At 42.4% G+C, this 18114-nt stretch overlaps 1 protein-coding gene across 6 annotated transcripts in view; it reads right to left on the bottom strand.

Moving 5' to 3' along the window:
* ANK2 (ankyrin 2) overlaps positions 1 to 18114 on the bottom strand; it is a 244781-nt gene that overhangs the window by 17738 nt on the left and 208929 nt on the right. For 5 of the 6 annotated variants that reach the window (XM_063337148.1, XM_063337149.1, XM_063337150.1 and 2 more), the window contains 5 exons: positions 16813 to 16938; positions 15290 to 15412; positions 13806 to 13838; positions 11540 to 11561; positions 1547 to 1621 (listed from right to left, as the gene is read on the bottom strand). In XM_063337148.1, coding sequence (XP_063193218.1) covers positions 1547 to 1621; positions 11540 to 11561; positions 13806 to 13838; positions 15290 to 15412; positions 16813 to 16938 — 379 coding nt within the window. Of the gene's footprint in view, positions 1 to 1546; positions 1622 to 3052; positions 8810 to 11539; positions 11562 to 13805; positions 13839 to 15289; positions 15413 to 16812; positions 16939 to 18114 lie in introns of all 6 variants that reach the window. The other variant, XM_063337147.1, reaches the window with a different exon arrangement.

Genomic DNA, 18114 nt, shown 5'->3' with positions numbered 1-18114 from the left:
TATCCAGAGCCAGGGGCAGCCTTCTGCCATCACCAAATCGCAACGCAGCTGCTGATGTAGGTCGACACGCGAGTTAAAGCCACGGAGAATCTGTGAGGTTCCTACTGTTATTCCCGGTCTCCAGATTTCCGCTTCTTTCGCGGAGAGGGATTACATGCTATTCCACTGTCATTATCGCTATCGTGGCATGGACTTGGTTTAGGGGGGTGTCACGTTTTACCAGGGCGGAGGGAAGCCTGACCGCAAACCCCAGATCACCTCACTGCCGTAAACTGGTGCAGCTGGGAATTCCAACAAATGTGCAGTAACTACACGCTAGATTCAAATCTTAGGTGGCCAAATAAGTTTGAACAGAAAACCACCACTAGTTTATCCCCCAAAGTAACATTTGACGCAGCAATCGTGACGATAGTCAATCTTTACCATAAGGTAAGACAGGCGTATTTACGCAGCTGTATTACCCCGCTCTCTCTCAAATGCTACAAAAACATTGATGTCTACTTTGACGAGTAGCCATTTTTATTTTTTTCTAGCTTTGTTTTCAGAACTGTCCGTTCATTTATATAATGAATTTTCAGCAGATTCCTTCCTAATCTGTGACATCGCACAGGTCCAAGTCCTACTGATTTCAACAAAATCCGCGTCGGGATGAGCGACACGTGCTCCCAGTCTTCTCTACGGATTGAAACAGAAGGCAGGGAAGGAAGAGGTGAGTAACATAAGCCGAAGAATCACTGATATTTTGCATATACTCTGAAGAAGCTTATAAAGCCAGCATAGAGCACAATCGCCCATTTACAAGGAGTTAGCATTTTTTCTCCGGTATACAACTCTTCTTCAGCTCCGAGAGCCTTGCTTGCTTTCAGGAGCGTGGTACTGCTCCGGGGACAGACACAAAAAAGTGGACACCTGATTTAATTTCTTTTTGCAGCATTTTTTTTTCTTTTTTTTTTTTTTTTTTTTTTTTTTTGTGTGGGGGGGTGGGGTTGGATCGCAAAAGCGTAAACGCTTTTGAGCTGATTTTCAGTGACAGACATCTGCATTTCATTCTGTGTTACTTTCACTTGTCCCCAGTACCGTTAACTGGCTCAGATCTACTAAATCTACGTTATTAAGGTGATTGTTACAAACAGGTCCCTTTTTATCCCTTTTCCCTCAGCACAGTTCCGTAGAAAAGAAGCTGATGGCCTTTAGCCCCACGGTGGCCTTCCAGCCCAGGAGTTCCAGAACGCAGGCGGTGTTTATTCATGTATTCCTGTATCTTTTAGCCAAAGTTGACGCATTTTGCAAGAAAGAGTAAGGTAACGTATGCCAACTCCCTCGTCCTAGGAGTTTTCCCTCCGGAGATGCCACAGCAAGCGCAGAGGCCTTACCTCTGCCATCGGAGTTCTTACCTAACAGGAATGTTAATAACCAGAAGACAGTAAGCTACGGAAACGTTTCTATAAAACATCTTTGGATAATCAGGAAATCATCCGAAGGAAACGTGGAAAGAGGGAGGAACGCTCCCCTCCTTTCTCTCCGGAGAAGGCGACATGCATTTTACCTGTCCAGCTGAATCCAAGATGATCAGCAATGTGGGCCAGTCTTTCCTCTGTCCTTTCCTGATCATCCTGTTGATCTAAAGGTCAAAGAGAGCCACAAGTTGCCTTTTACAAGTTAAAAACCATTTTCATAGCCCCCCGGAAGGGGAAAGTGCTTTTTTTTTTTTTTTTTTCCTAACCGCAGCAATCTAAATGCGGACAGGCCGTTACAAGCGGGCAACTACAGCGAGGACTGTAAAGCCCCGGCTTAAAAAGAAAAAAAAAAAAAAAAAAAGGAAAAAGCTTGATTTTTTCAAAAAGCACAAGGAACTACAGGACTATCCACATTTTCCGTTTGAAAATCAGGCTTTCGTGTGGAAAAACTAAACAAGGACTAAGTGCCTACTGCGCCTATTTTGGCCGAGCATTTCATTCTAAAACTTTATTCTACCATTAAATTGAAGACTTTTAACTAAGTCACGAAGCCATAATTTTCCATGCCTCCTTAGTAAATGCCAGCGTTGAAAAATTCATCCGGACTGGTGCTTCTACTTATGTTCTTTCTGTTGTGGGGAAAGTTTTGTTCAAACAGTCCACGTGGCACTTCGTATCACGGTTTGTATTTGAGATATTCTTAATTTAAGTGTCTTTTGACCCCTTCACCTAGGGAGCGATACGAAACGCTTACAACGAAGGCAAGGAAAAAAATCAGACGTTCGTTCGCCAGCCTGCACGGGCTTCAGTGACAGTGAGACTGACTGTCCCTCCCACCCCCAAAGCTAATTTGAGGATGGCGGGATTTGAGTTTTGATTTTCCCTGAACGATATCTGGCACGTTTCGTTTTAGCTAATGGATTTCCATCGTGGCTACTCAGTGGCAGCACGCAAGCAGGCGAGAGGAAAACCAAACGCCCGGAAACTCGTACTGAAGTTACCGGTGACGGGGTTTTCTTTTCAGACGCAGATTGTCAAAAAAAAAAAAAAAAAAGAAACACGACAAACTTAATTGTTTAAGAATTCTGCGGACTTCTTTGTGTAACAACTCCAAGGAAAATGCATCTGCCTGTCTCAGTTTCAATCAATGCCTAAATATTTTGTTATTAGTAAAAAGCAATAGTTAAGACTAGGGCCAGGGAAAGCCAAAAGCCAAAATATGCACGACCTGAGCAATCAGTTTAATGGCAAAACAATACGTATTTTTAGGAGCGTTTTTGTTTATTAAGGTAACACTTCCCATAAGCATTCACGGTTTGCAATCTTGAGATTGTTTCACAGACAAGAAAAACACAAGACACAACACAAAAAAACCAAACACGGCTCACGGGGGGGGGGTGTGTAAAAAAAAAAATACACAACTAACCACCAAAAGCTTAAAAGAAAATGCCACACAGATTACACGTGTATACAAACATACGTACGCGCACACACACCCCAAAGAAAACAAAACAAAACAAAACAAAAAAAAAAAAACAAAAAAGTTTTAATTCATGACATGCGTCGCACAGGGAATCCCAGTCGTTGGCAAATACCTTCAGCATGGTCATGGACATTTTCATCAGGGATACGTTCAATCTGAGTCTCTACAGACTCATCCCAAATGGGTCTGGTGTCAAAGATGTCTTCAGGAACTGACTGCTGAGTCTCACTGGATGGCACATTTTCAATAACTGAAACTTCTAGGGCGCTACTGCTTTCATCGTCTGAAACTAATTCTTGTTCTCTCTCTGACTGCGTGAGTCTTTCCACTAATTTAGAAGCTTCATCGCTAATTTCTTCAAAGAATTCTATGGAGTTTTTGTAAAGGTCAAAAAAGTGTTCCTTACTTTCTTTTGTGGGACTAAAAGCACTGCGGGAGCCTGGAGTGCTTCTGCTTTTAACCGGCAACCGCGACGAAAATACCTTGGGTCTTGCTGCTGTTGCCTCATCTGAGTCTAGCTCAAGCTTCATCTCTCTCTCCCTCTCCCTGGTCTCTGCTTCTGCCTCAGCGTAACTCCTAGCTTTTATCGAGCGTTTAGCCTTTGGGTCCGTGGGAACGCTTGCATCGGATTCAGATTTACTTCGGTTCTCTTGTTTCGTAGGCAGTTTGCTAGTCACGTCAAGAGCTTTGGGTGACTCTAGCTTGCGGGCAGATGCGTCTGCGTGTGTGTGTTGCTGTTCGGCTTTTTGGAAAGCCGCTTTGACGGGAATTTTAGACTTTGGTTTTGCTTGCTCGTCTTTTCCTTCACACTGCGAACTGTCTAGGAAGACGTCTGCGGGAAGGCTCTCGTTTTCCAAGGACTGCGATGCAGCAGCGGCTGTTCTTACAGGGATTTTGGATTTGCTTTCACAAGAAGGCACTCTCTCCATTAGAGCAGTAGGGATTTCGATCACAGACCTTTGTTCCTCCGGTGAGGAGTCTGGGGACTCATCACCCTGTTCAGAGCAAACTAATCTAGTGACTTTGGAAAAATCTAATTCGTCTTCTACCACAGACTGCTCAGGAGAGATAGGGCAAGGCACCTGACTGCTATCGACCATGTCAGTCTCCATTGTGGAGAGGGGCTCAGCTTCAGAGGCAGCGGTTTCTTTCTTTGGTGATTTTGAAGAAGCTGAAATACCCATTTTAATCGGAATTCTGGATTTGAGATCTGCTTTTGCGGTGCCTATGCTGACACCTTCGCCCGTCATCTCTTCTGATTTATCACTCGACTCAGATGCTGGGGGCGAATATTTCAACGCGTCTTTTTCTCGTATATCCGAGTCCTCCGATTCTGAAGGTGGAAATGCATCTGGTGAGCTCTCCAGCTTAGAAGATTCCACCTCTGCTGCTTCTTTCACTTCTTCCGACAGAGCAACTTCTTCCTGAGGCTGCTCCGCCATTTGGAAGAAGTGAAAGCTTTCATCTGGATAGTTCCTTTTGGTCATGTCAATGGCTCCACTTCTAGTCATTTCAAACAACTTTCCTTCCTGAAAAAGAAAAGGATTTTGTTCGCTAAGTGGTGTCCCTTCTTCGGTGGGTGTTCTGGCCGGTGTTGTATCGGGCGTCGTGCCTTGTGATCGCCTGTCCACCATCAACCCAAATATCTTTTGTTCCTCTTCTTTCACCCGAGCTTCAAAAGCTTCATCGTCTTCACGTATTTCGCTCCACATGTCAGAATCCACATCAGTTTTAGTGATGACAACCCGACTGATCAATTTCTCTGTTTCATCTGTTACATCCTCAAGGGCAGATTCAGCAAATTTTGTGGAATCCGATGCTGAAGACCCCTGTGATGCCTCCTGAAATGCATCCTCTGGTTTTGGCTCTATTTCCATATACACTTCCTCTGAAGGGTGATATTCGCTACCCGTGTCTCCGCTAAATACAGCTTCACCACTCTGATCTTTTCCTTCCTCAATAGAATACTTCTCCCTAGACAGCAGACTTCTACCAGATCCTACCTCACTTTCAGAGTCAGGAAAGAAATGTTCAGAAGACACATTTTCGTAAGGGCTTACTACACAAGGAGCACTACTCTCAGCAGCATCTGCCACGCAACTTTCGGGTTCCACTGTTTCAGTGCTAAGGGATGAGTACTCTGGTAAGGGCTCCTCAGCGCGACTATCTCTTTGAGATGTTTCAAAATCTGCATCCGCTTTCCCCAAGTCGCTTCCCAAAGCAGAATGGTCAGGGGTATCACCTTCAGCCGGTTCGGCATCTTGTGGTACAGAGCACCCGGCGGTACTGTGCCCACAAGAACCGCCAGCTGCTGCCTCAGACACAGCTCCTGTAGAAACTGCGAACGACGCAGTGCTTTTGACATCTTTTTCACACTGCTGTCGCGTTAGCGAAGATTCAACGCCAACTTCTTTTTGAGAACTGCCACCCACGGAATGACACAGAGTGCCCCCACATGGCGTGACTGGGGCACTGGGACTAACTGGCTCACCGCCGTCTCTACTGTCACATTTTGACGCCCCAGTTTCTGCTGGTGCGCAACCATCAGAATGACAAGTGCCCGATTCTCTCGTGGAAGCCTTACGGCTGCCCCCAAGGATAAGCGGTTCCTCTTTGCCATCTTCTGTCGGCTTATCCTGTTCCGCTTTAACTGCGCCTATCCTGACAGAGCATTGCTTCGAACCGATGGGTTGGAACCCTGCTTCGTCGGGGCTAGAACTGGAGTCAACACTGGATGGCAATGGTGAGGGTGGCTGCACTCGGATCATAGGCTCCATTAAAAGGCCGGAGTCAGCTTCTTTTTTTAGCTGAGTCAATTCCGGCTCACTCTCTGAAGAGGAAGAACTTTTTCTGGATTCATCTGCAGACATCACCACTGTCGGTATATCTTTTTCTTCTACAGCTGTTGACTCCGGTTCTCCAGCTTCACGCGCAGCTTCGGAATCAGCAACTACTGAAGAGTCATCTTGCTTGCAATCCTTTTTGTAATCCCTCTTCTGTTTTGCTTCTTGTTCTAGTTCATCAAACATTTTGATTTTGGTCACCATTTTAAACATCTCCTCTTCAGGGGTGAATCTCTTCTTTGGCTCACTTTCGCAATCGTCCTCTGGCTCTTCACTGACTTCAGGGATCACGGCCGACTTTGGGATGTTTGACAGTGCCTGTGAGTCCGCGGTTTTAGGTGTGATTTCATAGCTAATTTCTTCAGAACTAGGAGTTTCAGGCGAAAGGGGACTTTTCCCTGAACTCTCCATGAGGGATGTTTGCTCTAGACTGTCATCGTCAGCACTTCCCTCGGGGTCACGGAGAATCCTGGAACGCACCGATGCCAGCTCTGGGCACGTTTCTCCTTTGCTAAGAACAGACTGAAGAGGACCCTGCCCCAAAATACCAGCCTTCACTGTTTGTTCTACAGGGCTACTTTCAAGGGAATCACGGCAGGGAGACTCTTTCATAGGACTGGGCTCCAAAGAATCAGGCGTTTTGTGCGATGAGTTATCTTCTAGCACTGGGCTTGCTTCCAGTGAGTCTTTGTGACTTACAGCCAAAGAGTCATCTGCAACTGGGCTAAAGCTTTCACTATCATGGCTAGTAAGTGAAAGTTCCAATTTCTGGGGACTTCTAACCACAACACGGCGTTCACAGGTTATATCTTTTTCTTTCTCTAAAGCAGTGTCATGTGTTTCAGAAGACTGAGTGAAATGTGCAGTGGTTCTGGATTCTTTATCCCTGCTAACATCTTTCATAATGGAAGCTGCGCTACTTTCTTTAAGTTTATCAGCCTCTTCTTCAGAGGCTGTAGGTACAAGCTCTTCTGATACATGGTCAGAACGAGACTTACTAGTCTCAGTAACAGCATCTAGCTGTCTTTCAGTTATACCTTTTTCATCTTCCTTTGGAGAGAGTTCCTTCGGAGAACGTGTTTCTGCTGTTGTGTGTGCTCTAGCTGCTCCTTTAGCTTCTTCATTTTGCCCATCGGTTTTCTTTGGTGAGAATGAAAGGCTTTCAGGGCTTGTTTCTGGAGTCTCGGCCAGACCCTCATGCTTATAACTCTCCTCAGAGCTGATCTGAGGGGTTCCGTCAAGTAGACTACCTGGAGAATCAGCCACACCTTCGTGTTTAAGGCTCTCGGAGCTGCCATCAAAAGCAGCGCTTTGCAGAGAAAGAGCAGGAAGGAATCCATCTTTCACGTACTCCGTGGGAAAAGCGACACTGAAAGGACTGGTCAGGACCTGCTCCAAGTTAAGCTCTCCCTCCTCAGTCACTGAAAGGTGTCGGAACTGCTGATATTTGTCATTATCCTCCAGTTCTTCTTTAATGACATCAGAAAAGTCTGTCGAGGTTTTTCTGTCAGGGCTGATCTGGAAGTCAGTACCTCCTTGGTCATCAGAAGTCCTGCCCTTCCCAGCCGCCGCGTCTTTGGCACTTTCATCATCAAATACTGGAGGGAGAGGTTCAGTTGGTTTTTTGCTGCTCTGCTCTTTCACCTGGTCTTTACCTACAGCTTTCTTGGTAATTTTGACGGTAGAAATTTGCGTTTTGCCTTTTTTGGATTGCGGCTCTTTCTCTGCTTTTAATACGGTGCTTTGTTTGTCCTTCTGTTTGTCCGTCTTGTCTGTCTTGTGGCTTGACGCTCGCTTCGTTTCACTTTGTGAAGAAATCGGTTTTCTCTGGGTCGTTTCCTTCTCAGGGAGCTGCTGCTTCTGTTTGACAGATTTGTGCTCAAACAGCCCAGATGTATTCTTGGATGGGTCTTGACCTGACTGGAAGGCTTTCATCAGTTCACGAACTGACATGGTCTCTTCAAGTCTTTCTGTCTTAGAAGAAGGGGAAACGGGGGGTTGTGCTTTGTGCGCTACCGGTTTTTTGACTTGTGCCGGTTTTTTAGAAGCCTTTTCAGCAGTGCCTTCTCTTGTTTGAATCCTGACAGGGAGTTTTGACCGTATTTTTTGTTCATCTTCCACTCGTTTCTGAAGAGCTTTAACTTTATCTTTTATTGAGCCAATAGGCGTCTCCTCTATAACAGGGGATACAGCTTTAGCCTCAGGAGCAGCTGTTGGTGTTAAGCCAGGCTCCTCACCTAGTGATTCACCTGGAGCTGGCTTCCTTAGTCCTCGTTGTTCTTCACTGCTGTGCATCTTGCCTTCCTTTGGCTTTTGCTTGTCTCTTAGTTTTGTCCTCACTGGCTTTTTAATGTCTAAGGCTGGCTTGTGTTGCTCCTGGGGACTTCGTGTTTCAGTCGTCGGAGATTCTTGGCCTTCTTTTTCAGAATCCCTGCTTATCACTACAGCTTCAAACCTCTCTTCTACTAAGTCTTCTTGTAAGGCTTGTGGCTGTACCTCATGAAGAGAAACGTATGTTTTTAAATCCTCTGTAAGGTAATCTACCATTCCTGTCATGTCTGGCTTCTCTACTCTTGTTGTCCCTTTGTCTACCCTGATTTCTACACAGGGAGGCTCACTGACTTCTGAAGGAGCATTTCTCCTGGCCTCCTCAATTTCTTCATCACTGACAATGACCCATTCTTCTTCTTCAAGTTCTTGTTTGGAAAGGGACTTCTGCAAAACATGTTCTTCTCTGGTATAGGAGCCGCCTCTCAGAATTTCATTTACTTTTTCCAAGTCTTCTTTCACTCTTTCAACTATCTCAAAAGGCTCTCCTGGCTCTTCTTCAGCGGGTTTCCCAAGATCTTTCACCTTAATGGAGCCTGATTTATCAGAAGGGTCAGTTGTCAAGATGGCAGTCATTTTGATCAAGTCTTGTTTCATCTCAGAAACTTCAGACAACAGGTCTGGACTGGCTAGTACAGGGACTTCGTTAACCAGATGGCTTTTCAGGATAGAAGTTTCTGTAGATTCTGTCTCGTCATCTTTGATGCGAATGAAAAACATTGAAAGTAAAATGGAAATCAAAAATAGAGATTGGAAAATGTAATCAGGACTGAAAATGACAGTCTTTGGTTGCAGTGGTAGGAAGGTCAACAAAATGGGCCAGGAATGGTGGATCCACAAGATCTGAGGGTACAAGAGCAAAGCAAAGCTAACGGGGGGGAGGGAAAAAAAAAAAAAACCAAACTGAAAAGGAAAATGGCAGGAAATAACTTGCTTGACTTGATCACTATAGCACAACCACACACACATTATCGAAGCTGTAACAAACCAAATCAGGACACCACTAAAAAAAAAAAGAATCCAAAACAACAACAACAAAATTTAAAATCAAAAACGGAAGAAACACAGTGAAGTTACACAAAGAGAGGCATCTCAAGATTGTTCAGATGTTACAGATCAATGTTCAAATAAAAATAAACAAGAAAAAAGGGGGAAAGCATTAGAACTGATTGAAAGTCGATTTCCTCTAAGAGAAAGCCAGTGTTAGCAAACTGTCAGAATAACATTGCGGTAACATTTTGTTTTTCTTAATGACCAAAATAAAAAGTTAGAAGTAATTCTGCAGTAATCTAAAATATGATCAAATATGTCGAGATCTGAATCAGCTGCAAACCGGCATTTCATCTAAGGGGATTTCACACCTAAACAATGAAACAAACATTCTTTTGTTTTAAGAGGCATGGTCCTTTCCTTGGAACATCCTCATTGACAACTAATGAGTTGACTGAGGAAAGAGAAGACAGAGAAGAAAAGGAGAGATAATAAGAAAAAAACTGTGAATCAACTCAGAAGTGATTTCAAAGTTTTAAAAAAATGTAATGTATGGCAACCAAAAATCAGAGACAGTCACACTAGACACATACGTACAATTCATGTAAGGCAAGTTATTTCCATGCAAAGCAAAGGTGTTGAAATGCCGCTGGGGATGTAGCTTCAGTTAAAAAACAACAGCTCTAAAAATTAATCGTATAAATTAAAGACACATGAAAGTACTGTAAAACATACTGTGGTGAAATATTGGAATGATCTGTGCCATCAATATACGGCAAGGGGGACGTTGGCAATTCCCGTTATGCCGCGACTGCCTGCTGGGAATATTATTAATTTCAGGAAGGACTACTGGCAAACGTCTATTGAACGGAATGAAACACTGGAGGACTGAAGCAAGTTATGAACAGAACGCAACGCTTCGAAATGACAATTGTACTTCTTTCTTTTAAAGGGAGCGCGCCACGTAGAACTTGACACGATTCTGCCTCCCAGTCTAAAAGTCAAATTAGCAATGCAAGCGCTCGAACTAATTCTTCATTAAGCCAAAGGACGAAGTAGCGAAACTTGCCACCTGACTGGTATTTTCATTCACCCAGTATAACATTCACCCCAAATTCTAGCTCTACGCTAGGTTGAATTTAGATGCATCTCTGACGGGCCACAACTGAGCGACCTCCCCAAACCTGCATCCCGCCGCCTTCCTCGGGGTGGGTGTGAAATAAGAAATCGTTACGTGGCAAGGGGAGCATTCAAGCCCTTTTTCACCTGTACGTTTTACTGTTCTCTTGAATTCCCTTCCCATTTCCCATGGCCAAGGCGAGTCGTGAGGCAACTGAAATCCCGCTCTGCTGGCTACACTAGGGTGTGTCTTTTCCACCTTGATGAAACTGGTTGCCCTGGTGTAAATAATAACGAATTAGAGCAAAAATCTGAGGCTAACAATGTCGTTAATCATGGAGAATGCTATTTCCCACCAGGTTATTAACTGTTTTGTCACCCTGATGTCTTTTATTCCCTAGATGAAGCATTTCTGCTTTGGTTATAGGGGAACGATCATCCGTTTGATCTTCAGGATCGTGGTGCTGTTGTCTTTCCAAACATGTACATAGTACGTCGAGAATAAATAACCCTCAAAATGCAATGTAGAAAAAAAAAAAAGAAAGGCAAGACATTGCACTTTGAAGTGGAAACAAGACAGAAGTTACTCTTTTCCTAACCAGATTTAAGAAATCACTGCATCTGGCAACAGTTCTCGGTAGAGACACTCTTCTGACTGAATATACGTTTGTTTGATTTGCATCTTCGTTAAAGGAGATCTTTGGCATTGTGAACCACTCACCGGCAGTTTCTAACACTAATTCCGTATGTGCAAAGAGTACATATGCTGCACCAAGCTTAACAGTCATATTTCCAGCCATATTTCACCACAGTAAAGGGCAGGGGCAGGGGGGGGGAGGGTTAAACAGCCTGATTACTTCGGACAGTATCTCTTTTTTGCATGATTGTAGCTCGTGAGCCGAGTGAAACAGATCGGAGTATTAATTACGCTTTCATTAAAAGTGATACTGTCATTTATCTCCAGTATGAGGCGACGGTGTGTGTTAACAAATGGACAAAACAAAAAAATGGAAGGATGAGCATTCATACAAGGCAAAATAGCAATAGCGGGATCGCTAGGGATGTCAAAGGAAAGTAAATGCTTAGATGAACCGTTTTAAACTGTATTACTTGTTAATTTATACATTAAAATGTATTTAACTGGATATTAAGCTGGTATTAAATTATTTTTATTTATTATTATTACATTTTTAAAGTATCGGTGTTATTAGCAGTAGCAGTTAAAAGCTTAGCTCTCTCTCATGCTCATCTTTATTCTTAACCGTCTTTCATACCAACTGCATTACAACATTTGCATTAAAAAAAAAAGAGAATCTTACTTTTTTCTGAAGTCATATCAATCTGGAAGAGAAAAAAATGAGGAAATTTAAAAGTTCAAATATACTCGATACATATAAAGTCACTAGTGAAGTAGTTCAGGTTGAGTCAAATCTACTAGATGTACAGAGTCACACAGATTCACTGACTTAAACGGAACTAATAAAATAATGGTAAAAGCATGGCTTGATTTCTTTAGCGTTTCTAATAACAGAAAAATGGTTGCTTTGCTTTGGTTACGGTCAACAGCAGACGCGAAATGTTGCAATGCGTTTTCTCTAAACGCGACTAGCAGCATAGAGGACCCGGACTTTTGTATTACTGGGTATGTTCTTGCATTTTTCTTAATTTATTTCTTCTTGACTAAAGTAAAAAAAAGTCCAATATGGCCATCTGAAGGCATACGTCCCATCTGGAAAGGAACCAGTAGCCTTTAGACCTGGTTTCATTGTACACATTCATTCTCAGGCCACGGTTTGCATTTTTGCCTCCGCGATGACGGAAAGCAGGTACGGAAATGACCGCAGACTTGATACCCCTATATCGAAGCAGTGATGGCCTCAGAGGCCGGCTTTTTGATTTTTCAGAGTGTATTTCTGTGTATAAATTGAAAAAGCCATACAGATTTTTGCTGTTACTCAAAAGCAAACACAGCCCCTGCCAAAAAACATTAAAAACTTGCAACGTCAGACTACAAAACCCCAATAAGGCAATTTTTGAAGTTGTCCTGTAGTTTCACCTTTTTTCCTGTTCTGCTAGCGCAATCATTTGTCCACACAAGCCAAAAAAGGCTTTTGTGGGGTTAATGTGGGTAACGCAGAAGCACGCAAAGTTAGAAGTCGCGCTAAACGCTTGATTTCACACAAACTTGGGGCGGTAGGGTGCCCGTGAGGCACGGAAATCAGCTCTGCAGCACCGCTGATACAACACACCGCGTACGTCAGAGCCCCCCGGCTTCTTTTTTGGTGACTGCTGAAAAGGTTTTATGTGTTTAGAAGTGTTCTTTTGTAAAGATAAATGCAATATACCGCCTCGGTTAAGACGTTCCTACTTCTTGCTTGTCCATAGAAACTGAAAACGAATACAAGTACATCACTGGCGGCACTTACATGTTGACACGTGCCTTGGAATAATTTAGGCTGACATTATTAATCTTCACGCTTAGCGATGTTTATTACAGATCCATAATAACAAATTCCTCTGATGCACAGCTCACTCTACACGGTGAACGAGGATCCCTAGGATACTTTAATTCCCCTTAAGTTCCTCCATATCAGTCTGGAATTACGTCAGCGTATTAATTCGTATTATTAACATAAAAATGAAGAAACAGAAAATAATTTAAAATGGGAGGTGTTTTTAGCCATCCATGAGCTCGTCTTTTTCTGCTTTAGTTTCTTATATAAAAATATAAGAAAAAATATAGCAACATCGACGTTTCAAAAAATAGCTTTCCAATATCCTTTACGTTGCTTTTACAGAGCATAGATTTGTTAAAAACTTCTTTTGGGGCCTTCACTAGGCATGCACGAACAGCATTCTAGAGGTTAAAAGAATTAGTTTTGTGCTTTTGGTAGGAAATTAAATGATCACCTGATGAGGAATGTTACCTTCTGAACGAATATAGCGGGAATTAGCTTAGAAACTTTGGCCACGTTTTCACTTGACAGCGCCTACATTTCAGCGCCGAAATAGTAAATATTTCTGTCATGGTAATAAGGAAACTGCCATCCATGGGACGTTCCGGACTCTTGTTTTGCAGTTCATGGAAAAGGTGTCCACCGTCTTTGGGGAGCAGGCTCTTCTCCCAGTGCTGGCACCCGTATTTGTTTCCAACAGCGGAACGTCATCAAAATTTGGGGCTGTTTTTCTAACGTTACTCAGAATCAGAAAAAAACAATCCTATTTCCCCTTTTGCGTGCTGCGGAGAATAAAGCTTAAAAAAAAATACCCTTGTACGGCTTGCTCTTGAGCAAAATATAATTTTTAAGTTCTTAAGGACCCGTTCTGAAAGCAAAACGAACTACTCTACACCTCCCAGATCCGTGCATCTGAATCAGTAAAACTTTAATTTGAACAAAGGGAAAGCTAAAATCAGTAAATTCCAAAACTGAGCCTGTGCAAGACCCTTTTACGCGCGCTCCCCTTCGTTGTTTTTGTAACGCGGAGCTCATGATTGATACGCCTGACTCACTACAGATGGCATCTTCCAAGCCTTGTATTTTAGCAGTACGCATAAGCAATAACATGCTGTTATAGCGACATTACCTCTTCTTCTTGTTCTTGGTCTGATTCTGACTCCTTTCAGTTCCAAAATGCCATGCAAAAAGAGAAGGGGAAAACAGAGCAGGCAAAATGCACATGTGTTTAGGAGAAGAGTCCGGGCAAACATAACTTCTGACAACATTTAACAGACAGGAAGAAAATGCAGTGCGTTTCTGCGGTTGATTTCTTACGTCAAAAAGCAGCAAAACTAAACTGTCAGTTTAAAACCACAAAAGGTTACAGAATCAGTACAAACAGAAAAGTCGCTTCGGGGTGTTAGACTTCTTGTGATTCTGACTCGTACCAAAACTTAAAATACATGCACGCTTCTGCACCCACAAACCAGCACGAATAAACACGTAAAATCCTTAGGAAAGTTACCCATTTAAAGTTAAAAATACGTTGAGATGTGTTATTTCCACATTATATAAAAAATGCTATAATAAAGACGATATTAGAAGCTAAAAACGCAGAGAAAAAAAGGAACACCAACAGGCAAGATTTTGGGCAAACGGCCTAATACCCTCCTAAAAGGCATGCAGCTGCTAATCTGACAAGGACAGTAAAAAATCGGAGTTATCACAAAATAGCCATAAACTGATGCTTTCTAAAGGAAACAAATGCTTCTTAATATCTGATCACGCTTAAGCAGAAACCACGGGCACTCCCATGACGCATGAGAATTCAACTGGTCTCAATCTTGTTGTTTAGAAAAACTAACTCACACTGGAGTTTTCCTCTCCTTTTTCTGCCTTTGATACTGGACCATTTTCTTCCCCAGGTACGTTAATAACTGTTACGACAACATTCTGAAGAAAGATCATTTACACGACGTGACGTACTCAAAGATTCTTGGAAGATTTGATCAGATGTAGGCAGAAAAGTCAGCGTCAAAAGTCAACGTAATATTAAAATCTAGTCTAAGAAAATATTTTTGGCCCTGCTCTAAACTTTCCGAATTCTAGAGCTCCGATCTGCTACATTTTTAGCATGATCACCGCGGATAAACAAGGCAGTTAGCTAAAAAACGCTACGGCCAAGCCCATTAACTTCCAAATTTCCAAATGGGAAAAAAAAAAAAAAAAAGAGAAATAATTTTCAGTCCGTTTTAAATTCATACCTGAAGAGTGTGATCTACAGACATTAGCCTCGCACTTTGTGCCACAGGTACGAATGGTGACTTCACCTCCAGAGCGGTCCCACGCGACGTGGTTAGACAATGGAGGAAATCTTTGGTAAAACCAAAAATGAACCTAGTGCTACTCACTGAATCCCAGATCTGTCTCACCCCTCAAAGAGAATCTGGGGAAAATGTCACCTTTGAATGCTGGCACTAAGGGCACCAAACCCAAGAAACCGAAAGCCCTGGGGTGATATTTAGTCTTCTTCTTTAAAATACCTGACTACAAAGCTCTAACAGCATTTTGCCCCATTTCTTCTTTATATTGTAATGCTGATGGCTATAGACGAGTATAATTTCACAGTACCTTCGTGTAAACGGGTAAAGTGATGTTTAAATTACATATGGCTTGATGAACGAGGCCTCTGGTAGATTTTGGCTCCTTCATGAACGATAACCGTCCACAGGGTTCTTGAGTGGTGTCTCGCACCTGGCAGAGCAAATACACAGATTTTAATCTGTTGTTTTGCTATTTTAGCGCACGATCGGCTTGCGTCACTCAAAACTAGTTCACGGAAAGAGCCCAGATGTGGGAGAAAAAGGCCACGTAGGGAAAAAAATCATGTGTTTTCTCTTTTTTTTTTGCCCTGCTTGTTTGTAAACGTCCACACAGATGTATTTGTGGGTCAAAGCAAGAGAAGACACGAGCACGTACTTGCTTAGACAACAGACATTTACTTACAGAGGGCAGCAACACTGTAATCGCAGTCTTAAAATAACAAGAGACGTTCCAGCACGATTGGACTTCTCTGATAACTCTCAACACCCATTTTTCACTGAAATGGTCCCCAAACTTTATGGTCATAACAGAGACTTATTTTATATTAGGTGACCAAAGGAACTAAGTCGCTTTCGTTTTAAAATTTCGTCTCTTGCGAGATGTTTTCTCAAGTGTATTGATAAATCCTACTCTTGGAATGAAGAAATTTGCTGGAATATATTTGTAGGCGTGACCGTTATTACCTACAAAAGGCACTACATCATGCCGTAATTTAAGATTTTGCAGGGAATCTTAGAAAAATCTCTTTCACAGTTGTTAGTAGAACAAGCGTAAGCACTTAGAACTCCAGATACGGGCAATGTAGTTTTAGCTTTTGTACACAACGTCAGGAGGATTACGTATGATATCCCAGAAGAAATTTTTTCTGAAGTCGTATCAATCCGGAAGAGAAAAAATGAGGCCATGCAACTGAAAGCATGACCTCATTTTTAGTTTTCCGAACTGATAAAATGATACAATTTGATATATGCGGATTAACTTCATCAGACTGAAAATACTAGATGCCAAGACGTACGTGGTTTCAAACATATTTTGCATAATCCACCACGGAGAAAAATAGGCAAAGCCAAAGGTAAGCGGTGGCATAGATAAAATTGCAAATTAAAAGAAAATATGGCTGGAAGAGAGATTTTGATAGATTCCTGCCAATTCTACGTTGTTTTCTGACCCTTTTTTGCAGTTTCCGCATATTTTCCTGCACCGTATTGAACCACGATACAGAAAAACAAACAAGATCAAACTCCATCCGCTCTTCAGGTTATTCAAGAAAGAGCAGGATTCCTAGAAGTACCATTTGGGTGTCTGAAAGAATGCTGTGGACACGTGCGTATGTAGCAGAACGCAGGCGCAGATCATTATATTTAGGGAAAAATCTCATTACATTTTATAAAGGTAGCCAACTCTGGTTGCTCGGACTACCCAAGTCAACGTTTAATCCATTCTCATAAAATAATTTGGAACTGGTTCTTCAGTCTGCTAAGCTTATTGTAAACTCCGGAGGAGACAAACATTTTAAAAACTACGGTCCGTAGTTCGTATTATAACGTTACCTTAACAAACAGCGGAAGTCTATTTTCTTTGAAGGCAAAGAAACTGAATATATGGTGTTGCCCACTCTTCGTTAGCGGCACCAAATTGCCAAAGCAGTCAACATAGATGGGTTTTCCTTCTAATACCTATCGGAAACGAAAAAGAAGCAAAGCAGCAATCACTCACAGTGAGGCGGTCAGGATTTCTTCTTAAGCATTAATTCTACAGTAGTTTTGAGCAATTTCTTAAATTGCTAGGGTTTGTCCGCATTTCCAAGGGTTTTTTACGCGCAGTTACCTAAAAGCTGTGGAAATATTTCAGATTCTTAAATTCCAAACGGAATACACGGTTAATTCTGTAACAACAACGGGACGCTATAAATCACAAAATGAGCATTCAGTGTCACGAACCTGGGCAAATTCTCAATCTACGTTTTAATCTGGCTTTTTTTTATTGGCTCTTACTGTAGCATACTTTTAGCTACCCTGGCCTCATCGTAACAGTCAAAGCAATGTTTTCTTCGGCAATCAAATCTTTTGACGGGTAGGATAGTAAACCAGTCTGGGAATATCACGAAGTTACAGAGGACCTTTTAAACAATGCAGAAACTTTCTGAATTAGATCACCTACGTGTTTAACGTACTTGCAACAGTCTGTTGCAGCAAAGACGTAGATTCTATTTATTTCACTGGATTTATAATGGCCTAGAGTTTTGAAAGAGGGGTCTCGGGTAAATGCCTCTCTGAAATGCCTATATAAAGATTCTGCCTACATCTTTGGGTTGTCCCCCCACACGTTTCAGTCTCATTTTAGCAGTTTTGGAGATGTTCCCTTCAAACGGCCAACACATTAACGTCTCATCCTTACTTTCCGGAAATCCAGCCTTGTCGTTCAGTTTTAGAAACCCGTATTTTATCTAGCTGCCCTGCACAAGAAATGCCTGCCAGAGCTTCAGGAACGGCGAGGATGAATTTTTTAAAGGTGGGATTCTCATGGAAAAGAGACGATGCTAAGCAGAAGGCTACGCCAGGCGTGTAGTTAAAGCACTTGCAGTTTGTCGTCCCTTCCGAGGAAGCTGACAGAGCCAGAAAAACTACACTGAGCAGGCAGCTTGCTGGATTCCGCGTAGGAAAGCTTTTGCCTGTTCAGCATCACATTTAATTACTTTCTTATTTTTTTTTTTCTGTAAAGCAGAATATTAATCGAACCTGCTAGTTTAACTTCTCGATATGCGAAGATGCTGACAAGACGTGGCTACTGTTGACTGCCTTTTTGGTTAGCGACGTTCATTTATGGAGTTAGTGGAAGTTGAGATTTACCTG

This window comes from Chroicocephalus ridibundus, chromosome 5 (assembly GCF_963924245.1).
Source record: "Chroicocephalus ridibundus chromosome 5, bChrRid1.1, whole genome shotgun sequence".
In the NCBI taxonomy this organism is placed as follows: Eukaryota; Metazoa; Chordata; class Aves; order Charadriiformes; family Laridae; genus Chroicocephalus; species Chroicocephalus ridibundus.
This window is presented reverse-complemented; position numbering and strand designations above follow the sequence as displayed.